This window comes from Panulirus ornatus, chromosome 33, assembly GCF_036320965.1.
Source record: "Panulirus ornatus isolate Po-2019 chromosome 33, ASM3632096v1, whole genome shotgun sequence".
NCBI classification, from domain to species: Eukaryota; Metazoa; Arthropoda; class Malacostraca; order Decapoda; family Palinuridae; genus Panulirus; species Panulirus ornatus.
Genome location: NC_092256.1, coordinates 2,624,130 through 2,650,632, shown reverse-complemented (window position 1 = coordinate 2,650,632; position 26,503 = coordinate 2,624,130). Strand labels below are relative to the sequence as shown.

General features: G+C 40.9%; 1 protein-coding gene across 1 annotated transcript in view; it reads left to right on the top strand.

Annotated features, from left to right (window-relative positions):
- LOC139759397 (DNA (cytosine-5)-methyltransferase 3C-like) overlaps positions 1–26,503 on the top strand; it is a 170,258-nt gene that overhangs the window by 51,880 nt on the left and 91,875 nt on the right. The window contains exon 4 of the mRNA XM_071681481.1: positions 14,505–14,635. Within this exon, the coding sequence (XP_071537582.1) occupies positions 14,505–14,635 (131 nt within the window). The remainder of the gene's footprint in view (positions 1–14,504; positions 14,636–26,503) is intronic.

Genomic DNA, 26,503 nt, shown 5'->3' with positions numbered 1-26,503 from the left:
TATATATATATATATATATATATATATATATATATATATATATATATATATATACTGTTAGAAACTCAATACTTATTCGGGCAAGGTCGCCAGTAACATATATATGTTACAAATACTATACTGATCCTTGTCTTTCGAGGACGTTAGATTTGTTATGTTTCACAACATGATAACACTATCTGAAAGTTATGGGATTGAATCAAAGACCAGCATTACAACTACTTATAATGAAAAGGAATTGAAATTGGACAAAAATAAGCACATTAATCAGGCATGAATCATTCACATTAACACTGAATATGAGTTTAACACTGAACATGAGTTAACATTAAACATGAGTTAACACTGAACATGAATTAACATTCCAGGTAAGATTTCAAACCAGGAGATCTCTTTCCTTTATGACAAATTCTTCGATAACATTACACTTAGAACCTTTTATAACGAGTAATAATTCTGTGATACTCAGTTATAACGGGCTTACAGCAGGGGGGGACACCACTTACCTGGCTGGGCTAGAGAGAGAGGAATCAAATCTCAGCGGATGTCATGGGTATTTATTACAAGTAAAGACGAGTGTCCACCCTTGCTGCTATACAACGCTACCCTTGATTGGCTATGGGACTAAGAGCACATGTGATTGGTTGGAGTATTCTAAAGTCCGTCGCCCATTCTGTGTAGATCATCCTTCTTTGTCCTCTTGTTTACGACAGCAGCAATGACATACGGTGGTGAAATACCCCGTAGCTGATTGACAAGGGTCCGGGCGCTCAAGGACAGATCGCCATCTGGCTTCAAAACAGGATTACACCACCATACACAAGGACACACACACGTTATATAAACGAATATGTGGGCACACGTTCGTAACAATATATATATATATATATATATATATATATATATATATTTTTTTTTTTTTTTTTTTTTTTGCTTTGTCGCTGTCTCCCGCGTTTGCGAGGTAGCGCAAGGAAACAGACGAAAGAAATGGCCCAACCCACCCCCATACACATGTATATACATACGTCCACACACGCAAATATACATACCTACACAGCTTTCCATGGTTTACCCCAGACGCTTCACATGCCTTGATTCAATCCACTGACAGCACGTCAACCCCGGTATACCACATCGCTCCAATTCATTCTATTCTTTGCCCTCCTTTCACCCTCCTGCATGTTCAGGCCCCGATCACACAAAATCTTTTACACTCCATCTTTCCACCTCCAATTTGGTCTCCCTCTTCTCCTCGTTCCCTCCACCTCCGACACATATATTCTCTTGGTCAATCTTTCCTCACTCATTCTCTCCATGTGCCCGAACCATTTCAAAACACCCTCTTCTGCTCTCTCAACCACGCTCTTTTTATTTCCACACATCTCTCTTACCCTTACGTTACTTACTCGATCAAACCACCTCACACCACATATTGTCCTCAAACATCTCATTTCCAGCACATCCATCCTCCTGCGCACAACTCTATCCATACCCCACGTCTCGCAACCAAACAACATTGTTGGAACCACTATTCCTTCAAACATACCCATTTTTGCTTTCCGAGATAATGTTCTCGACTTCCACACATTCTTCAAGGCTCCCAGAATTTTCGCCCCCTCCCCCACCCTATGATCCACTTCCGCTTCCATGGTTCCATCCGCTGCCAGATCCACTCCCAGATATCTAAAACACTTTACTTCCTCCAGTTTTTCTCCATTCAAACTCACCTCCCAATTGACTTGACCCTCAACCCTACTGTACCTAATAACCTTGCTCTTATTCACATTTACTCTTAACTTTCTTCTTTCACACACTTTACCAAACTCAGTCACCAGCTTCTGCAGTTTCTCACATGAATCAGCCACCAGCGCTGTATCATCAGCGAACAACAACTGACTCACTTCCCAAGCTCTCTCATCCCCAACAGACTTCATACTTGCCCCTCTTTCCAAAACTCTTGCATTCACCTCCCTAACAACCCCATCCATAAACAAATTAAACAACCATGGAGACATCACACACCCCTGCCGCAAACCTACATTCACTGAGAACCAATCACTTTCCTCTCTTCCTACACGTACACATGCCTTACATCCTCGATAAAAACTTTTCGCTGCTTCTAACAACTTGCCTCCCACACCATATATTCTTAATACCTTCCACAGAGCATCTCTATCAACTCTATCATATGCCCTCTCCAGATCCATAAATGCTACATACAAATCCATTTGCTTTTCTAAGATTTCTCACATACATTCTTCAAAGCAAACACCTGATCCACACATCCTCTACCACTTCTGAAACCACACTGCTCTTCCCCAATCTGATGCTCTGTACATGCCTTCACCCTCTCAATCAATATCCTCCCATATAATTTACCAGGAATACTCAACAAACTTATACCTCTGTAATTTGAGCACTCACTCTTATCCCCTTTGCCTTTGTACAATGGCACTATGCACGCATTCCGCCAATCCTCAGGCACCTCACCATGAGTCATACATACATTAAATAACCTTACCAAACAGTCAACACTACAGTCACCCCCTTTTTTAATAAATTCCACTGCAATACCATCCAAATCTGCTGCCTTGCCGGCTTTCATCTTCCGCAAAGCTTTTACTACCTCTTTGTTTACCAAATCATCTTCCCTAACCCTCTCACTTTGCACACCACCTCGACCAAAACACCCTATATCTGCCACTCTATCATCAAACACATTCAACAAACCTTCAAAATACTCACTCCATCTCCTTCTCACATCACCACTACTTGTTATCACCTCCCCATTTGCACCCTTCACTGAAGTTCCCATTTGCTCCCTTGTCTTACGCACTTTATTTACCTCCTTCCAGAACATCTTTTTATCCTCCCTAAAATTTACTGATAGTCTCTCACCCCAACTCTCATTTGCCCTTTCCCTTGCACGTTTCTCTTGACCTCCTGTCTCTTTCTATTATACGTCTCCCACTCAACTTCATTTTTTCCCTGCAAAAATCGTCCAAATGCCTCTCTCTTCTCTTTCACTAATACTCTTACTTCTTCATCCCACCACTCACTACCCTTTCTAATCAACCCACCTCCCACTCTTCTCATACCACAAGCATCTTTTGCGCAATCCATCACTGATATATATATATATATATATATATATATATATATATATATATATATATATATATATATATATATATATATTATATATTTTTATTTTTTTATTATACTTTGTCGCTGTCTCCCGCGTTTGCGAGGTAGCGCAAGGAAACAGACGAAAGAAATGGCCCACTATATATATATATATATATATATATATATATATATATATATATATATATATATATATATATATATATATTTTTTTTTTTTTTTTTTTTTTTTTTATACTTTGTCGCTGTCTCCCGCGTTTGCGAGGTAGCGCAAGGAAACAGACGAAAGAAATGGCCCAACCCCCCCCCCCCCCATACACATGTACATACACACGTCCACACACGCAAATATACATACCTACACAGCTTTCCATGGTTTACCCCAGACGCTTCACATGCCTTGATTCAATCCACTGACAGCACGTCAACCCCTGTATACCACATGACTCCAATTCACTCTATTTCTTGCCCTCCTTTCACCCTCCTGCATGTTCAGGCCCCGATCACACAAAATCTTTTTCACTCCATCTTTCCACCTCCAATTTGGTCTCCCTCTTCTCCTCGTTCCCTCCACCTCCGACACATATATCCTCTTGGTCAATCTCTCCTCACTCATTCTCTCCATGTGCCCAAACCATTTCAAAACACCCTCTTCTGCTCTCTCAACCACGCTCTTTTTATTTCCAAACATCTCTCTTACCCTTACGTTACTTACTCGATCAAACCACCTCACACCACACATTGTCCTCAAACATCTCATTTCCAGCACATCCATCCTCCTGCGCACATCTCTATCCATAGCCCACGCCTCGCAACCATACAACATTGTTGGAACCACTATTCCCTCAAACATACCCATTTTTGTTTTCCGAGATAATGTTCTCGACTTCCACACATTTTTCAAGGCTCCCAAAATTTTCGCCCCCTCCCCCACCCTATGATCCACTTCCGCTTCCATGGTTCCATCCGCTGACAGATCCACTCCCAGATATCTAAAACACTTCACTTCCTCCAGTTTTTCTCCATTCAAACTCACCTCCCAATTGACTTGACCCTCACCCCTACTGTACCTAATAACCTTGCTCTTATTCACATTTACTCTCAACTTTCTTCTTCCACACACTTTACCAAACTCAGTCACCAGCTTCTGCAGTTTCTCACATGAATCAGCCACCAGCGCTGTATCATCAGCGAACAACAACTGACTCACTTCCCAAGCTCTCTCATCCCCAACAGACTTCATACTTGCCCCTCTTTCCAGGACTCTTGCATTTACCTCCCTTACAACCCCATCCATAAACAAATTAAACAACCATGGAGACATCACACACCCCTGCCGCAAACCTACATTCACTGAGAACCAATCACTTTCCTCTCTTCCTACACGTACACATGCCTTACATCCTCGATAAAAACTTTTCACTGCTTCTAACAACTTGCCTCCCACACCATATATTCTTAATACCTTCCACAGAGCATCTCTATCAACTCTATCATATGCCTTCTCCAGATCCATAAATGCTACATACAAATCCATTTGCTTTTCTAAGTATTTCTCACATACATTCTTCATGTATATATATATATATATATATATATATATATATATATATATATATATATATATATATATATATATATATATGTTGTATGGTTGCGAGGCGTGGGCTATGGATAGAGTTGTGCGCAGGAGGATGGATGTGCTGGAAATGAGATGTTTGAGGACAATGTGTGGTGTGAGGTGGTTTGATCGAGTAAGTAACGTAATCGTAAGAGAGATGTGTGGAAATAAAAAGAGCGTGGTTGAGAGAGCAGAAGAGGGTGTTTTGAAATGGTTTGGGCACATGGAGAGAATGAGTGAGGAAAGATTGACCCAGAGGATATATGTGTCGGAGGTGGAGGGAACGAGGAGAAGAGGGAGACCAAATTGGAGGTGGAAAGATGGAGTGAAAAAGATTTTGTGTGATCGGGGCCTGAACATGCAGGAGGGTGAAAGGAGGGCAAGGAATAGAGTGAATTGGAGCGATGTGGTATACCGTGGTTGACGTGCTGTCAGTGGATTGAATCAAGGCATGTGAAGCGTCTGGGGTAAACCATGGAAAGCTGTGTAGGTATGTATATTTGCGTGTGTGGACGTATGTATATACATGTGTATGGGGGTGGGTTGGGCCATTTCTTTCGTCTGTTTCCTTGCGCTACCTCGCAAACGCGGGAGACAGCGCAGAATGGAAAAAGGTGAGAACAATGGAAGTAAGGGGAGTGGGGGAGGAATGGGATGTATTTAGGGAATCAGTGATGGATTGCGCAAAAGATGCTTGTGGCATGAGAAGAGTGGGAGGTGGGCTGTTTAGAAAGGGTAGTGAGTGGTGGGATGAAGAAGTAAGAGTATTAGTGAAAGAGAAGAGAGAGGCATTTGGACGATTTTTGCAGGGAAAAAATGCAATTGAGTGGGAGAAGTATAAAAGAAAGAGAGAGGAGGTCAAGAGAAAGGTGCAAGAGGTGAAAAAAAGGGCAAATGAGAGTTGGGGTGAGAGACTATCAGTAAATTTTAGGGAGAATAAAAAGATGTTCTGGAAGGAGGTAAATAGGGTGCGTAAGACAAGGGAGCAAATGGGAACTTCAGTGAAGGGCGTAAATGGGGAGGTGATAACAAGTAGTGGTGATGTGAGAAGGAGATGGAATGAGTATTTTGAAGGTTTGTTGAATGTGTCTGATGACAGAGTGGCAGATATAGGGTGTTTTGGTCGAGGTGGTGTGCAAAGTGAGAGGGTTAGGGAAAATGATTTGGTAAATAGAGAAGAGGTAGTAAAAGCTTTGCGGAAGATGAAAGCCGGCAAGGCAGCAGGTTTGGATGGTATTGCAGTGGAATTTATTAAAAAAGGGGGTGACTGTATTGTTGACTGGTTGGTAAGGTTATTTAATGTATGTATGACTCATGGTGAGGTGCCTGAGGATTGGCGGAATGCGTGCATAGTGCCATTGTACAAAGGCAAAGGGGATAAGAGTGAGTGCTCAAATTACAGAGGTATAAGTTTGTTGAGTATTCCTGGTAAATTATATGGGAGGGTATTGATTGAGAGGGTGAAGGCATGTACAGAGCATCAGATTGGGGAAGAGCAGTGCGGTTTCAGAAGTGGTAGAGGATGTGTGGATCAGGTGTTTGCTTTGAAGAATGTATGTGAGAAATACTTAGAAAAGCAAATGGATTTGTATGTAGCATTTATGGATCTGGAGAAGGCATATGATAGAGTTGATAGAGATGCTCTGTGGAAGGTATTAAGAATATATGGTGTGGGAGGCAAGTTGTTAGAAGCAGTGAAAAGTTTTTATCGAGGATGTAAGGCATGTGTACGTGTAGGAAGAGAGGAAAGTGATTGGTTCTCAGTGAATGTAGGTTTGCGGCAGGGGTGTGTGATGTCTCCATGGTTGTTTAATTTGTTTATGGATGGGGTTGTTAGGGAGGTAAATGCAAGAGTCCTGGAAAGAGGGGCAAGTATGAAGTCTGTTGGGGATGAGAGAGCTTGGGAAGTGAGTCAGTTGTTGTTCGCTGATGATACAGCGCTGGTGGCTGATTCATGTGAGAAACTGCAGAAGCTGGTGACTGAGTTTGGTAAAGTGTGTGGAAGAAGAAAGTTAAGAGTAAATGTGAATAAGAGCAAGGTTATTAGGTACAGTAGGGTTGAGGGTCAAGTCAATTGGGAGGTGAGTTTGAATGGAGAAAAACTGGAGGAAGTGAAGTGTTTTAGATATCTGGGAGTGGATCTGTCAGCGGATGGAACCATGGAAGCGGAAGTGGATCATTGGGTGGGGGAGGGGGCGAAAATTTTGGGAGCCTTGAAAAATGTGTGGAAGTCGAGAACATTATCTCGGAAAGCAAAAATGGGTATGTTTGAAGGAATAGTGGTTCCAACAATGTTGTATGGTTACGAGGCGTGGGCTATGGATAGAGTTGTGCGCAGGAGGATGGATGTGCTGGAAATGAGATGTTTGAGGACAATGTGTGGTGTGAGGTGGTTTGATCGAGTAAGTAACGTAAGCGTAAGAGAGATGTGTGGAAATAAAAAGAGCGTGGTTGAGAGAGCAGAAGAGGGTGTTTTGAAATGGTTTGGGCACATGGAGAGAATGAGTGAGGAAAGATTGACCAAGAGGATATATGTGTCGGAGGTGGAGGGAACGAGGAGAAGAGGGAGACCAAATTGGAGGTGGAAAGATGGAGTGAAAAAGATTTTGTGTGATTGGGGCCTGAACATGCAGGAGGGTGAAAGGAGGGCAAGGAATAGAGTGAATTGGAGCGATGTGGTATACAGGGGTTGACGTGCTGTCAGTGGAGTGAATCAAGGCATGTGAAGCGTCTGGGGTAAACCATGGAAAGCTGTGTAGGTATGTATATTTGCGTGTATGGACGTGTGTATGTACATGTGTATGGGGGGGGGGGGGGTTGGGCCATTTCTTTCGTCTGTTTCCTTGCGCTACCTCGCAAACGCGGGAGACAGCGACAAAGTATAAAAAAAAAGAAAAGAAAAAAAAAAAAAATATATATATATATATATATATATATTTATATATATATATATATATCTTTTTTCTTTTAAACTATTTGCCATATCCCGCGTTAGCGAGGTAGCGTTAAGAACAGAGGACTGGGCCTTTTTGGAATATCCTCACCTGGCCCCCTCTGTTCCTTCTTTTGGAAAATTAAAAAAAAAGGTTTCCCTTCATATCGCATATATATATATATATATATATATATATATATATATATATATATATATATATATATATATATATATATATATATAATATCCCTGGGGATAGGGGAGAAAGAATACTTCCCACGTATTCCCTGCGTGTCGTAGAAGGCGACTAAAAGGGGAGGGAGCGGGGGGCTGGAAATCCTCCCCTCTTGTTTTTTTTTTTTTAATTTTCCAAAAGAAGGAACAGAGAAGGGGGCCAGGTGAGGATATTCTCTCAGAGGCCCAGTCCTCTGTTTTTAACGCTACCTTGCTAATGCGGGAAATGGCGAATAGTTTGAAAGGAAAGATATATATATATATATATATATATATATATATATATATATATATATATATATATATATATATATTATTTATTATTTATTTTGCTTTTTCGCCGTCTCCCGCGTTTGCGAGGTAGCGCAAGGAAACAGACGAAAGAAATGGCCCAACCCACCCCCATACACAATGTATACACACACACACGTCCACACACGCAAATATACATACCTATATATCTCTATGAACACATATATATACATACACAGACACATACATATATACCCATGCACACAATTCACACTGTCTGCCCCCATTCACTCCCATCGCCACCTCGCCACACATGGAATACCTTCCCCCTCCACCCCTCATGTGTGCGAGGTAGCACTAGGAAAAGACAACAAAGGCCCCATTCGCTCACACTCAGTCTCTAGCTGCCACGCAATAATGCCCGAAACCACAGCTCCCTTTCCACATCCAGGCCCCACACAACTTTCCATGGTTTACCCAAGACGCTTCACATGCCCTGATTCAATCCACTGACAGCACGTCAACCCCAGTATACCACATCGATTCAATCCTCTCTATTCCATGCCCTCCCTTCACCCTCCTGCATGTTCAGGCCCCGATCACACAAAATCTTTTTCACTCCATCTTTCCACCTCCAATTTGGTCTCCCACTTCTCCGAGTTCCCTCCACCTCCGACACATATATCCTCTTGGTCAATCTTTCCTCTCTCATTCTCTCCATGTGCCCAAACCATTTCAAAACACCCTCTTCTGTTCTCTCAACCACGTTTTTTTTTTATTTCCACACATCTCTCTTACCCTTACGTTACTTACTCGATCAAACCACCTCACACCACACACACACACACACACACACACACACACATACACATATATATATATATATATATATATATATATATATATATATATATACCTATACACGCACGTATACATACATATACTTATCAACATATGCATACACATACATAGACATAAACTTATATGCTTATGTACATATTCGTACTTGTTTGCGTTTATCCATTACTGTCACTGCTCTACCACACAGGAAATAGCCTCGCTATCCCCCCCATGCTGCAATGAGGTAACTCCTGGAAAACGGATGAAAGTTGCAACATTTGTTTCCATCAATCTGAAGCTGTCACCACTCCACATCCAGACCCCACAGACCTTTCCATGGTTTGCCCTAGATGCTTCACATGCTCTGGTTCAGTCCAAGGACGGCACCTCGACCCCTGTTTACCACATCGTTCCAATTCACTCTATTACTTGCACGCCACTGAACTTCCTGTATGTTCAGGCCTCGATCGCTCAAAATCTGTTTCACTCCATCCTTCCACCTCCAATTTGGTCTCCCGCTTCTCCTTCTTCCCTCCACCTCTGACACATATATCTTCATTATCAGTCTTTCCTCACTCATCTCTCCGTAAGTCCTAACCATTTCAGAGCACCCTTTTCCGCTCTCTCAAGCACACTCTTTTTATTTACACACATCTCTCTTACCCTTTCATTACTTACTTGATCAAACCACCTTACACCACATATTGTCTTTAAACAATTCATTTTCAACACATCCACACTCGTCTACACAACTCTATCTGTAGCCCATTTTTTTCAACCATATAACATAACCATTTTTACTCTCTTAGTTAACGTTCTCTCTTTCAACACATTCTTCATTACTCCCAGAACGTTCAGCCCCTTCCCCACCCTGTGACTCACTTCCGCTTCCATGGTTCCATCCATTTTTAATTCAACTCCTAGATATCTAAAGCACTTCACTTCCTCCAGAGTTTCTCCATTCAACCTTATTTCCCAATCAACTTGTCCTTTCACCCTACTGAACCTAATAACCTTGCTCTTATTCACATTTACTCTCAACTTTCTCCTTTCACACCCTTTTCCAAACTCAGTCACCAACGTCCGTAGTTTTCCACCTGAATCTGACACTAGAGCTGTATCGTTGGCAAACAACAACTGATTTACGCCCCACTCTCCAAAACTCTTGCATTTACCTCCCTAATCACCCAATCCATAAAAAATTAAAGCATGGAGACATAACACACCCCTGTCGCTAACCGAAATTCACTGGAACCAATCACTTTTCTCTCTCCCAAATTAAACACATGCCTTACATCCTTTGTAAAAACTTTTCACTGCTTCTAACAACTTACCTCCGACAACATGTACTCTTAATACCTTCCACAAAGCACCTCTATCAACCTTATCATATGCCTTTTCCAGATCCATAAATGCTACATACAAATCCATCTGTTTTCGTATATATTTCTCACATACATTCTTCAAAACAAACACATGATCCACACATCCTCTACCACTTCTGAAACCGCACTGCTCTTCCAAAATCTGATGTTCTGTGTATGCCTTAACCCTCTCAGTCAATGCACTCCCATATAATTTCGCAGGAAACTTATGCCTCAGTAGTTTGAACTCTCACTTTTATCCCCTAGTACAAAGTACAAAAGTACTATTCATATATTCAGCCAATCCTTAGGCACTCACCATAATCCATACATACATCAAATATCCTCACTAGCCAATCAACAATACAGTCACCCTCTTTTTGATAAATTCCACTGTAATAACTTCCAAATCCTTCGCCTTGCCGTGTTTCATCTTCTGCAAAGCTTTCACTACCTCCTCTGTTTACCAAACCATTCTCCCTGACCCTTTCACTTCGCACACCACCTCGACCAAAACGCCCTATATCTGCCACTCTGTCATCAAACACATTCAACATACCTTCAAAATACTCACTCCATCTTTTTCTTACTTCATCACTACATGTTATTACCTCTCCACTTGCCTCCTTCAGTGAAGTTCCCATATGTTCTCTTATGTGCATCTTTTTCTTCTCCCTATAATTTGATAATACTCTCTCAACACCAACTCTCATTTGCCCTCTTTTTCACCTCTTGCACCTTCCCTTTAAGTATCGTCCAAACGCCTCTCTTTCCTCTTTCACCAACTACCTCACTTCCTCATCGCACCACTCACTACCCTTTCTAATCTGCCCACCTTCCATCTTTCTCATGCCACATGCATCTTTTGTACAGGTTATCACTGCTTCACTAAATACATCCCATTCCTCTCCCACTCCCCTTATGTCATTTACTTTTACCTTTTGCTATTCTACGCTCGGTCTCTTCTGGTACTTCCTCACACTAGTCTCCTTTCCAAGTTCACATACTCTCACCACCCTCATCTCCCCACATTCTCTCTTCTTTTCTGGAAACCTCTACAAATTTTCACATTCGCCTCCATAAGATAGTGATGAAACATTCCTCCAGCTGCCCCTCTCAGCACATTAGCATCCAAAAGTCTCTCTTTTACACACCTATAAATTAACACGTAATTCTATAATTCCCTTTGGCCGTCTCTCTTACTCGCATACGTATACTTATGTATATCTCTCTTTCTAACCAGGTATTCTGGGACAATCACCTGTCCTTTTTCAGCACACTAATCCACAAGCTCTTCCCCATTTTCATTTGCAACACTGACCACCCCATGTACACCAATTATACCCTCAACTGCACATTACTCACCTTTGCAGTTAGATCACCCATCACTATTACCTGGTCTCGTGCATCATTGCTGCTGACACACTCACTCAGCTGCTCCCAAAACACTTGCCTCTCATGATCTTTCTTCTCATGCCCAGGTGCATAGGCACCAATAATCACCCATCTCTCTCCATCCACTTTCATTTTTATCTAAATCAATCTAGAATTTGCTTTCATACACTATATCACATATTCGCACAACTCCTGCTTCAGGAGTAGTGCTGCTCCTTCCTTAGCTCTTGTCCTTTCACTTCCAGGACTTTTCCAAGCCACTTTTTCCCCTTTATCCTTGAGTTTTGTTTCACTCAGAACCAGGACATCCAGGTTTCTCTTCTCAAACATACAACCTATCAATTCTTTCTCATCTTGTTTACATCCACACACATTCAGACATCCCAATCTGAGCCTTTGAGGAGGATGAGCAATCCCCCACTTGACCCCTTCTGTTTCCCTTTTTAGAAATTGTAATACCTTTCTTGAGCCAGGTACCCATTTTATCGACCTTTCCCCAGGTATGGATGAACAGCTTGGTTGACTCTGGAGTGATTGCTGTAACCAGGATTCGAACCTATATGCTTGACCTTGGGCAGATTGTGAAAATGTGGCCAGGTGTAGAGGCACTTGCACTTACTCACTTCTCGTAATCTAGCATCAATTTTACCCACATTAGTCAGGGCTCACTTCCTTACACCCTCTCTGACACTCGCACAACTTTTTCTTCAGCGGAAGTGCCTTCCCTTCCCTAGCTCTCGCCTTCACGCCCTAGTTCCAGTTGGGAACAAGTGTCAGAGAAATCGATATAGATATGTTGACATTAGCCATTTCAAACCATTCTTCCCACTTATTCTTAAGTTTTTTTTTTTCTCTTAGTCCTAGAGAATCCATATTCCTTTTTCAAGCATACTGTTTATCTCTCTCTTCTCAGTTCAGTCACATCTGAATATTTCAGACACCCACTACCTGAGCCCTTGAAGAGGATGAGTACTTCTCACTTGTCTTCTATTCCAAGTTCTAGAAATTAGAATACTAGAGGGAAGGGTTTCTAGCTTCCTGCTCCTGCTATTCTTAGTTGCTGTCCATGACTTGCAGGGAGTATGAGGAAATTATTCTTTCTTCTCAGTATATATTTATATGTATTTCTCATACTTGCTTTCCATTTACCACCTCAGCAAAGTAGCACTAGGAGCAAAGGATTTTTTTTCCCTACATCTGCTACCTAGTTATTAAATATAATGCAACAGAACCAGAGCCCAACATCCACAGCCAAGCCTCACCCCAGTATCCTTTGGCTTCCCCTGACTACTTCATATGTCCTGTTTCAGCCCAGTGATAGCATTTTGCCTCCTGTATACTGTATCAACCTAATTCATTCCATCCCATGCACACCTTTCAACTTCCTGAATGTTTAGCCTATGATAGCTCGATTCTTTCACTCCGTCTGCCTACCGTCTTTTAAAACTCTACCCTCCCCCTTTCCCTCTCCACTTCTGCCATGTAGAACTTAGTGAGCATTCACATATGTTCTCCATATGAGCAAAAATTGGTCATTTCTTTCAGTCAGACAACACTTCTTACCATTTCTTTCTGCTACACTGTTATTGTGTGCATAATCAACATGTCTCGCTTCACATATTGTTTTGAGACATTTCATTTCCAACACAACCAGTCTCACTCTTTCTTTGCATCTAAGGCCTAAGACTCACATCATACTACATAGTCAAGATTAAGGTATCTAGAGGCACAACAGTTCTTAGCGCACCCAGGATCTTAGACCCCTTATCCAAAGTAAGACTTAATTGAGTCCCAATGAAGTAGTGTATTGGCATCTGGGGTATGTCCCTTGGATCTCTCACATTTACAAGCCTCCAACAAAAGTTCAACTCGTTTTGGAAAATGAAAATTAGGTGTAAGTGATCAGTAAGGTAGAGAGAGAGAGAGAGAGAGAGAGAGAGAGAGAGAGAGAGAGAGAGAGAGAGAGAGAGAGAGAGAGAGAGAGAGAGAGAGAGAGAGCAGCCAAAAATTTGTTTTGATATATCAGCTTCCACACTAGCAATACACCCTTTGATATGTGAGAGAAATTTGAGGTTGTCCTGATTGAAGTGATTGTAGAAGATTGTAGGAGTTTTCTAGGCTTCTCACAAAATGTTTACCCCAGGTCCCCCACAAGCTTAATTCAGTTATGTTCACTCCCCATTGTTCCATCTGCTGCCATGTATCCTAGGTATCGAGAGCACCCCACTTCATGCAAGACCTTATTCAGATTCATACCCAAACCTTCCTGTCTCCTCCCTGCTGCACCTTATTACCATACTTTTGTTCACATTTGCTCTTAACTGCAGGTTTCCATGTATCAATGACAGCTAAAGAGTAGATGTTTACAGAAAAGGCTGTTGTTCATTTGTTCCTTATGTTATTTTTCTAAGTGTTATTTTTTCTAATCAGTTCATTGAAGATATTCTTTTCTATATATTTTTACATTACTTGAACTATAACAGAAAAATCAGGTCAACCCTGGAGCTGGGTTAGCTTCATCTCATTTGATTTTGCATGTTTTTCATTTTCTTGCAAGTGAATGATTTAGTTTAGTGAAGGTCAAACCAAGTTTATATTAGTATGTGTTAGAAGAATTACCCAATGAAGTTTAATTGCTGGTTGCTTTATGAAAAATAGATTTTTTACAGATGAAAATGAGTTATACATTTATCCTTGAACTTATGTACTTTGTACAGCATCTTCGCTCATGGCAGCTCGTGATGGGAAGTGTGATATTGAGACACTCTGCATAGCCTGTGATCGCTCTGATTGTGAAGCAGTATCCCCACACCCTTATTTTTGTGGAGGCATCTGTGGAAAATGTAAGGTAAATAGATATGTACATGAGATTATAGTTTTAGCTTTGTAATTTTATTCACCTTGGGAATCCATTTAGGTACTGAGAGAGTACTTCAGGGAATGCAGTTGGCTTGTTGGCTGTTTTCAAGGCTCTAGGGATCCTGATTATTGTTTTGAAATATACTTCTTCTACCCCTTGGTGGATAGGATAACATGTCACTCAGGAGCCTTACCGCAGACTACGAGTGCCCATATGAACACCCCTGTTCGCTTGTTGCATGTGCACCACAACAGCTCACTTCTTCAAAATTATATCATAATCATCTACTTGCTATTTTCTTAATTTTGCCTAAATCTTTTAAGCATTTACTACCTTTGAAAGATGGTTAAGAGTATTTGTATACACAAACAGTGTAAGTACAAGTCACATGGGAAGACAGAATGAATGAAATTGAGAAGCTTTATTGGTGAGTAGTGGAGATGGTACAGTACCGTACCTGAAATAAGAGAGCTGCCTGCTTTACAGAAAAAGAGTGAAGTAGAGTTGGACCATTACAGGCACATTTTGATTTACATGATGGTTATATTCTTGAAAATGTTCATACAAATCAAAAACACTTGAACCAAATAATGTAAATAGTGGAGAATAGGGGATTTAGTTTGAATATGACAGTACTGAATATCATACCAACAAAAACTATAATATAATATAAACATAGCTGGACTTATAGATTACTATAGAATACACATTGTACAGTGAATTCTACCAATTAACACAGAAAATAAACTTTTAATCCTGGTGCAGTCTCCTCTGCATAGGAAATGTATGTTCTTTAAGACATTCCTTTCCAAAATAATTTGCTCTTGTCTTCATTAAAATCTGTTTTGGAGTATATCTACCTTCCTCGACATAGTCTTAGGGGTTCTCTGGAAATTCTTGGTGCCAGTGACATTAGTAGAAGCAGCCTCACCAGTTATTTTGATGTAGTAATTGTGGCATTTCCCAAAATTCGTGAACCAACCAGGGCCTGCTTGACAGGTCTCTGTTCCTCCTTTGCAGGTAATTATATGTACTGAGAAACATGCTGATGGGGCCATTTTCATTTGTTTCATTCTCTCCATAGTCAGAAATTCAGGAATTCTGCTTTCCTTGATCATCTCTATCACTAATAGTCCATAAGTAGCTTAATATCAGCTGTTTGTTCAGCACTCTCATAACGTTTGAACACATCCATCTCATCCTCAATGGTGACGCCCTTATGCTGCATAGCATCTTTGGTACTGGGAGAACTTAAAAGATACCTATTGGTATGATGCCACGGGCAAAACACATGCAATATGCAATGTACTGAGCACCATGCGTACGCTCCCTTCTTGCATGGCGTTGGCAATGCCACACCACCGCGCTGGCAGCCCAATAATGATTACGTAATTCCACGTAAATTAAATAAAGGTGCAAATGGACTATGCACATAAATCTGAAAAGGGCATGAATCAAACTTCTATTAATCAAGAGATCCCAGTTTTTCAACCTGAGGGTCAACTGGAAATTTCGTGTAGTTATCCTTGCAGCTCTGACACTAAAGTCATGTCATACACTTAAAAGAATGATCGTCATGATCAAAATCTGAATAGATATGATTACTCAATAGTATACTTTTGTCCCATGGATGCCTTTTGTCCCATGGATGCCTTTTGTCCCATGGATGCCTTTTGTCCCATGGGTGCCTTTTGTCCCATGGGTGCCTTTTGTCCCATGGATGCCTTTTATCCCATGGATGCCTTTTGTCCCATGGGTGCCTTTTGTCCCATGGATGCCTTTTGTCCCATGGATGCCTTTTGTCCCATGGGTGCCTTTTGTCCCATGGATGCCTTTTGCAAGTAAACTGTTTTTATTATTACAATAGACAGTGGTTTATTAAAAGATGTCAAAAAGAGAGTAGCACTTTGAGATGTGCAGTGGCATTGCCAGCTGGCAGTTGCAAAATATAAGAGAACAAGGAATTGGCAAAGCAAGATGAAATGAGAAAGAATAGAGAAACTCTGTAAAGAATACTGTAGGCAAGATGGGAAAAATAAATTTTTTTCCATGGATTCATCAGGAGCTAGTAGTCAGTAGTCAGTAAAGAAGCAGCTAATCAGGCGAAGGGATTTAGAGGGAAGAAAATTTTAGAGGATGATGTAATGATATGTGAAGAGCTAAATTGCAAGTTCAAAAGCGATTTCACCGCAGAAGACACTGTATCCTCAACACCATTCAGATAGAATGGGGAAGTTTTAGAAATCAAGATATCAAGAAAAAGTAAGTTGTATGAGAGAGTAGTGGCTCTGAGAGGGTAAAGGCATGTATATAGAGCATCAGATTGGGGAGGAACAATGTGGTTTCAGGACTGATAGAGGATGTGTGGGTCAGGTGTCATGTGTTTGCTTTGAAAAAAATGTGTGACAAATGCTTAGAAAAACAGAAGGGTTTGTGTGTGGCATTTATGGGTCTGAAGAATGCATATGAAAAGGTTGTTAGGTCTTATGAATATATGATAGATGTGGGAGGAAAGCTATTAGAAGCAGTGAAAAGTTTCTATCACTGGTGTTAGGCAACTGTATGAGTGGAAAGAAATGGGTGACTGAATGCAGGTGAAGGTTGGTCTGCATCAGGGGTGCGTAATGTTACCATGGCTGTTTAATTTGTTTACGGATGAGCTGATGAGGGAGGTAAATGCAAGAGTTTTGGAAGGAGGGCGAGCATGCAGTCAGTAGGAGATGAGGGGTCTGGAAAGTAAGCCAGATTTAGTTTGCTGGTGATACAGTATTGGCGGCAGATTCAAATGAGAAACTGCAGAAGTTGTTGACTGAGTTTGGGAGAGAGTGTGAAAGGAGGACGTTAAGAGTAAATTGTGAATAAAAACAAGGTGAGTAGGTTTAGCAGGGCCGTGGGACAGGTTAGTTGGGTTGTGATTTTGATTTTTTTATGTTAAAGGCTCCAGTCATGGACAAAAGTCCTGATCAAGGCCAGGCCTTAATTGAAATATAGAGTTATGAAATGGAAAACGAAAAGACAAAAATATTTCTGAATTTTGGAAGAAGTGAGAAATCTGTCTTTTGAATCATGCCATTTCACCCAAGAAAGACTTCTACATCTACATATACTTCCTAAAATGAGAAGTATTGAACCAACCCACATTGGTGACACCAAACTTAAGAAAACCCATTCAAAGCTTCTAGGAAAAGATACTCAAAGAACCATTCAGCATCGCTTGCGTAAAGGAACTTCACTTATTTTCCTACGAGGCAATTGCTAAAACCCTGCTTACGAAGGCAGTGAAAAGCAAATGACTCGTGTTTGCAAAGAAATACATTGACAGGAGTGAGCCACAGTGGAGTGATCTTTTCTAATGAAATCACCATACATCTGGTTGCTGCGACTCGTGTTTCTCACCATCGGAGTACGAACAACCTATCTCAGTGTGCATCAGGGTATCCACCGGGAAGGATATTCTTTACTCATGGCTGCCACATCATTTTGGGAACTTTGATTTTAGGCACTGTCTTTCTTTCATATGTACTCCTTTGTAAGGAGGAGAGAGCCCAAATTCTTACCTGGGTGCAAGAAAATGTAGGTACATGTGAGATTTCTTGGTGCACGGGGTGCTCAGAATGCACAATCAGCTGGCTGCTTGCCGGTGCTAGTGGTCTCCCTTGACAACATCATCCCACCTCCAGAGCCTTTCTCTGGTTGCCAAAGGAAGATTCTTAGATCGGAAGATAATGTCTTAAGACAAGAAGTATTGAAGCAACTCCACATCTCAGCTTATGAATAAAAAAAAAAGAAAAAAGTTGTCCAAAACGTCCGGGAAACATCATTCAAATAACCATTCAACATCACTTGCGAAAGGATTTTCACATTTTGTCCTGCCAGGCAGTTGCCAAACCCATGCTTTCAGAGGAAATGAGACACAAACAACTCATATTTGCTAAGAAATACAAGGACTGGAGTGAGTAACAGTGGAGTAAGCTGATGTTTTCTGATGAAAGATCCTTCAAGTATGAGCATTTGAGGCAGAGGAGGGTGAGGAAGCTGGAGGGTGGCACTCAGCAAGCACGACATTCATTTCACAGTGAAAATGATCAAACTCTCAAGATATTCAGTTAGTGTAATAATCTGCAGTTGCTTTAGTGATGCAATAGGTAGGGGAGGGTTGTTTTTTAACCTAGAAATGCTACAATGATTGAAAAGTAGTACATTAAGGTGCTAGAGGGCCATATGCTTTTTTAAGGTTCATGGGTGTGATCTCTTTATGCAGGAAAGTGCCCTCTGCCATAAGGCTAGAAAGGTGATGAATGGTTATCAAAGAAGAATATTCAACTCCTGCAGTTGCCTGTGAACTCCCCAGACCTTAACCTGATAGAGACCTGCTGGAACCAGATGAAAGTCAAGATTGCTTCCTGCGATACCTGATCAGTGCCTCACATCATTTAGAATACTTCAGGAACCTTGCCATTTCCATGCCCATAAATCTGCAGATGGTAAATCAAGGTCGAAGGAGAGATGGCAAAATGTTAGAATGTAAAAATGTGACATCGCCTTTGAAACTTTATAGGGGCTGATCAAGTTTTTTTTTTATGGACATTGTATGAATGAAGGTGTAGTATCTAGTAAAGGTATTAACAGAATACTAAAAGGTCTTGACACAAACAAGGTTCATGGTCCTGATGATATTTCACATGTATGCTGCAGATGCGTGCAAATACTTATGATAGATCACTCAAAATACCTTTGAAGATGTCACTGGAGAGCCAAAATGCCATATTAATGGAAAAAGGGTAACTGTCATACCTTAAAAGAAAGGAGACAGGGAACAGATATTGACCCATTGACCACTCTCGCTAACAAGCTTTGTGTAAGGCTCTCAAAAATTAGAAGGCAAGTGGATGACTTTAGCGGAGAAGAAATTACAAAAGTGAAAAAGAGTTAGCTTTAAGGAAAAGAAGTTTCATCTGTAGGAAACTTTTTAGGCTTTTGTGAGAGAGTGAGCTATGTCTTCGACAAAAGGGGATGCTGGTTGGATTGATTTATCATCTGCCAGAATGTATTTGACACTATAATAGATTATATCAGTGGGAGAGACCAGAAGACACATCTCAGAGTAGCCTTCTCTAAACAAGGTAAGATGACTAGCAGACTTCCTTAAGGTTCTGTTCTGGGGACCGTTGCTCTTGTGGATCGATCTACATAAATGATTACTTGACTGAACTCTTATGTGAATATGCTTGTAAATGATGCAAAGGTCATGAGGGAAGTGAAAGCTGAGGACTGCATTAACTTGCAAGACTCCATATTTGGTGTGATGCATGGTTGATGAAATATACTCCCAGCAAATGTATGATAATGAGGATAGGGCTATGTGAAAAAGGCCTCATTTTGATTATTACTTAACTAGAAATATATTTCAGGATTTTGTGTGTGAGAACTTTGGAGTCAACAATGTCCTTTACCTGTAGCCAGAGTCCCACATTGGGAGAAGAGTTAAGGAGACAAACTGTCTACTGGTGCTGATAGATAACAGAATAGCTCTCAAGTTCAGCAGGCCTTTGCTTAACGTCATAGGTTCATTCCTGAAAACCACAACATTAATCGAAACAACATTGCTTGGAGTTAAACCTTATGGGAATATTGGGGTTACATTCCTGGACCCTTAAGGACCCCTTACAAATGAAAATATTTTTACTTGTACGTCACTAAAGTACTTCCAGAAACACAGATGGAAAGTTCAAAATACTTTACTAAACCAATTATGGATAAGAAATGCTAAGGTTAGCTGTTTGTAGCACAAAATAACCAAAGATAGCCATCTGGTAAACCTGTCTCCAGCTAAAAGCAACTGGACACAGATCTGTATTTCAACTTCTAAAAGGGTAAACCTAAAGAGAAGTCAATTAGGGAGTGCTCATCCTCCTCGAAGACAAAGATTAGGGTGTCTGAATATGTGTGGATGTAACCAAGATGACAGAAAATGAGAGATAGGTAGTTTGACTGAAGACAGAAACCTGGTTGTTCTGGCTCTGAGTGAAACGAAGCTCAAGGGTAAAGAAGAAGAAAGGTTTAAAAAAGTCTAGGGTGTAACGTCAGGGGTTGGTGAGAGGACTTGGGCTAAGGAAGGAGTAGTACTACTCCTGGAGCAGGAGTTGTGGGAGTGTATGATAGAATGTAAGAAAGAAAATTCTAGATTCATATGGGTAAAACTGAAAGTGGATAGAGATAGATGGGGTGATTATTGATGTTTATGCACCTGGTCATGAGAAAAAAGATCGTGAGAGGCAAGTGTTTTGGGAGCAACTGAGTGAATGTGCCAGCAGCTTTGATGCACGAGCCCAGGTATTAGTGATGGGTGATTTAAATGCAAGAGTGAGTAATGTAGTAGTTGAGGATATATTTGGGGTACATGGGGTATTCAGTGATGTGAATCGAAATAGTGAAGAGCCTATGGCTTTGGGTATTGAAAATAGACTGGTGATTGGGAATACCTGGTTTAAAAAGAGAGATATACATAAGTATACATATGTGAGTAGGAGAGATGGTCAAAGGGCATTATTGGATTATGTGTCAATTGATAAGTGTGTAAAAGAGAGATTTTTGGGTGTTAATATGCTGAGAGGAGCAGCAGGAAGGATGTCTGATCGCTATCTTGTGGAGGCATAGATAAAGATTTTTAGAGGTTTTCAAAAAAAGAAGAGAAAATGTTGAGAAGAGAGTAGTGAGAGTAATTACGCTTGGAAAGGAGACTTGTGTGAGAAAGTACTAGGAGAGATTGAGTGTAGAATGGCAAAAGGTGAGCGCAAATGCTGTAAGGGGAGTGGGTGAGGAATGGGATGTATTTAGGGAAGCAGTGATGGCATGTGGAAAAGATGCATGCAGCATGGGAAAGATGGATGGTGGGCAGATTAAAAAGGGTAGTGAGTGGTGGGATGAATTAGTAAAGTTTTTAATGAAAGAGGAGAGAGAGGCATTTGGACATCTCACAGGGAAGTAGTGCAAATGACTGGGAGATGTATAAAAGAAAATGGCAGAGGTCAAGAGAAAGGTACAAGAGCTGGAAAACAAGGTAAATGAGAGTTGGTGTGAGAGAGTACCAATAAATTTTAGGGAGAATAAAAGATGTTTTGGAAGGAGGTAAATAACATGCGTAAGACAAGAGAACAAATGGGAACATTGGTGAAGCAGGCAAGGGGGGAAGTAATAAAAGGTAGTGAAGAAGTGAGATGGAGATGGAGTGAGTGTTTTGAAGGTTTACTGAATGCGTTTGATGATGTGACAGATGTAGGGTGTTTTGGTCGGGGTGGTGCACAACTGAGAGGGTCAGGGAGAATGGTTAGGCTAAGAGAGAAGAGGTAGTGAAAGCTTTGCGGAAGATAAAATCTGGCAAGGCGGCGGGTTTGGAGTGTATTGCAGTACAATTTATTAAGAGAGGGGGTGACTGTGTTGTTGATTTGTTGGTAAGAAAATTCAGTGTATGTATGGATCATGGTGGAGTGCCTGAGGATTGGCGTAATGCATGCATATTGCCATTGTACAAAGGCAAAGGGGATAAAGGCGAGTGTTCAAACTACAGAGGCGTAAATTAATTGGGATGTAAGTTTAAATGGAGAAAAATTGGGGGAAATGAAGTGTTTTAGATATTTGGGAGTGGACTTGGCAGTGAATGGAACCATGGGAGGGGAAGTGAGTCACAGGGTGGATGGGGGCAAAGGTTCCGGGAGCGATGAAGAATGTGTTGAAGGAGAATACATTGTCTCGGAGGGCAAAAATGGGTATGTTTGAAGGAATAGTAGTTCCAACAGTCTTATGTGGTTGAAAGGCATTGGCTATAGATAGGATTGTGCGGAGGAGGTTGGATGTGTTGGAAATGAGATGTTTGAGGGCATGAAGTGTGAGGTGTTTTGATCGAGTAAGTAATGAAAGGGTAAGAAAGATGTTTGGCAATTAAAAGAGGGGTTGCGAGAACAGAAGGTGTATTGAAATGGTTTGGACACATGGAGAGAATGAGTGAGGAAAGATTGACAAAGAGGATGTATGTGTGTGAGGTGGAGGGAACAAGGAGAAGTGGGAGACCAAATTGGAGGTGGAAGGATGGAGTGAAAAACATTTTCTCTTCTTTTTTTGAAAACCTCTAAAAATCTTTATCTATGCCTCCACAAGATAGCGATCAGACATCCTTCCTGCTGCTCCTCTCAGCATATTAACACCCAAAAATCTCTCTTTTACACACTTATCAACTGACACATAATCCAATAATGCCCTTTGACCATCTCTCCTACTCACATATGTATACTTATGTATATCTCTCTTTTTAAACCAGGTATTCCCAATCACCAGTCTATTTTCAATACCCAAAGCCATAGGCTCTTCACTATTTCGATTCACATCACTGAATACCCCATGTACCCCAAATATATCCTCAACTACTACATTACTCACTCTTGCATTTAAATCACCCATCACTAATACCTGGGCTCGTGCATCAAAGCTGCTGGCACATTCACTCAGTTGCTCCCAAAACACTTGCCTCTCACGATCTTTTTTCTCATGACCAGGTGCATAAACATCAATAATCACCCCATCTATCTCTATCCACTTTCAGTTTTACCCATATGAATCTAGAATTTTCTTTCTTACATTCTATCATACACTCCCACAACTCCTGCTCCAGGAGTAGTACTACTCCTTCCTTAGCCCAAGTCCTCTCACCAACCCCTGACGTTACACCCTAGACTTTTTTAAACCTTTCTTCTTCTTTACCCTTGAGCTTCGTTTCACTCAGAGCCAGAACAACCAGGTTTCTGTCTTCAGTCAAACTACCTATCTCTCATTTTCTGTCATCTTGGTTACATCCACACATATTCAGACACCCTAATCTTTGTCTTCGAGGAGGATGAGCACTCCCTAATTGACTTCTCTTTAGGTTTACCCTTTTAGAAGTTGAAATACAGATCTGTGTCCAGTTGCTTTTAGCTGGAGACAGGTTTACCAGATGGCTATCTTTGGTTATTTTGTGCTACAAACAGCTAACCTTAGCATTTCTTATCCATAATTGGTTTAGTAAAGTATTTTGAACTTTCCATCTGTGTTTCTGGAAGTACTTTAGTGACGTACAAGTAAAAATATTTTCATTTGTAAGGGGTCCTTAAGGGTCCAGGAATGTAACCCCAATATTCCCATAAGGTTTAACTCCAAGCAATGTTGTTTCGATTAATGTTGTGGTTTTCAGGAATGAACCTATGACGTTAAGCAAAGGCCTGCTGAACTTGAGAGCTATTCTGTTATCTATCAGCACCAGTAGACAGTTTGTCTCCTTAACTCTTCTCCCAATGTGGGACTCTGGCTACAGGTAAAGGACATTGTTGACTCCAAAGTTCTCACACACAAAATCCTGAAATATATTTCTAGTTAAGTAATAATCAAAATGAGGCCTTTTTCACATAGCCCTATCCTCATTATCATACATTTGCTGGGAGTATATTTCATCAACCATGCATCACACCAAATATGGAGTCTTGCAAGTTAATGCAGTCCTCAGCTTTCACTTCCCTCATGACCTTTGCATCATTTACAAGCATATTCACATAAGAGTTCAGTCAAGTAATCATTTATGTAGATCGATCCACAAGAGCAACGGTCCCCAGAACAGAACCTTAAGGAAGTCTGCTAGTCATCTTACCTTGTTTAGAGAAGGCTACTCTGAGATGTGTCTTCTGGTCTCTCCCACTGATATAATCTATTATAGTGTCAAATACATTCTGGCAGATGATAAATCAATCCAACCAGCATCCCCTTTTGTCGAAGACATAGCTCACTCTCTCACAAAAGCCTAAAAAGTTTCCTACAGATGAAACTTCTTTTCCTTAAAGCTAACTCTTTTTCACTTTTGTAATTTCTTCTCCGCTAAAGTCATCCACTTGCCTTCTAATTTTTGAGAGCCTTACACAAAGCTTGTTAGCGAGAGTGGTCAATGGGTCAATATCTGTTCCCTGTCTCCTTTCTTTTAAGGTATGACAGTTACCCTTTTTCCATTAATATGGCATTTTGGCTCTCCAGTGACATCTTCAAAGGTATTTTGAGTGATCTATCATAAGTATTTGCACGCATCTGCAGCATACATGTGAAATATCATCAGGACCATGAACCTTGTTTGTGTCAAGACCTTTTAGTATTCTGTTAATACCTTTACTAGATACTACACCTTCATTCATACAATGTCCATAAAAAAAAAACTTGATCAGCCCCTATAAAGTTTCAAAGGCGATGTCACATTTTTACATTCTAACATTTTGCCATCTCTCCTTCGACCTTGATTTACCATCTGCAGATTTATGGGCATGGAAATGGCAAGGTTCCTGAAGTATTCTAAATGATGTGAGGCACTGATCAGGTATCGCAGGAAGCAATCTTGACTTTCATCTGGTTCCAGCAGGTCTCTATCAGGTTAAGGTCTGGGGAGTTCACAGGCAACTGCAGGAGTTGAATATTCTTCTTTGATAACCATTCATCACCTTTCTAGCCTTATGGCAGAGGGCACTTTCCTGCATAAAGAGATCACACCCATGAACCTTAAAAAAGCATATGGCCCTCTAGCACCTTAATGTACTACTTTTCAATCATTGTAGCATTTCTAGGTTAAAAAACAACCCTCCCCTACCTATTGCATCACTAAAGCAACTGCAGATTATTACACTAACTGAATATCTTGAGAGTTTGATCATTTTCACTGTGAAATGAATGTCGTGCTTGCTGAGTGCCACCCTCCAGCTTCCTCACCCTCCTCTGCCTCAAATGCTCATACTTGAAGGATCTTTCATCAGAAAACATCAGCTTACTCCACTGTTACTCACTCCAGTCCTTGTATTTCTTAGCAAATATGAGTTGTTTGTGTCTCATTTCCTCTGAAAGCATGGGTTTGGCAACTGCCTGGCAGGACAAAATGTGAAAATCCTTTCGCAAGTGATGTTGAATGGTTATTTGAATGATGTTTCCCGGACGTTTTGGACAACTTTTTTCTTTTTTTTTATTCATAAGCTGAGATGTGGAGTTGCTTCAATACTTCTTGTCTTAAGACATTATCTTCCGATCTAAGAATCTTCCTTTGGCAACCAGAGAAAGGCTCTGGAGGTGGGATGATGTTGTCAAGGGAGACCACTAGCACCGGCAAGCAGCCAGCTGATTGTGCATTCTGAGCACCCCGTGCACCAAGAAATCTCACATGTACCTACATTTTCTTGCACCCAGGTAAGAATTTGGGCTCTCTCCTCCTTACAAAGGAGTACATATGAAAGAAAGACAGTGCCTAAAATCAAAGTTCCCAAAATGATGTGGCAGCCATGAGTAAAGAATATCCTTCCCGGTGGATACCCTGATGCACACTGAGATAGGTTGTTCGTACTCCGATGGTGAGAAACACGAGTCGCAGCAACCAGATGTATGGTGATTTCATTAGAAAAGATCACTCCACTGTGGCTCACTCCTGTCAATGTATTTCTTTGCAAACACGAGTCATTTGCTTTTCACTTCCTTCGTAAGCAGGGTTTTAGCAATTGCCTCGTAGGAAAATAAGTGAAGTTCCTTTACGCAAGCGATGCTGAATGGTTCTTTGAGTATCTTTTCCTAGAAGCTTTGAATGGGTTTTCTTAAGTTTGGTGTCACCAATGTGGGTTGGTTCAATACTTCTCATTTTAGGAAGTATATGTAGATGTAGAAGTCTTTCTTGGGTGAAATGGCATGATTCAAAAGACAGATTTCTCACTTCTTCCAAAATTCAGAAATATTTTTGTCTTTTCGTTTTCCATTTCATAACTCTATATTTCAATTAAGGCCTGGCCTTGATCAGGACTTTTGTCCATGACTGGA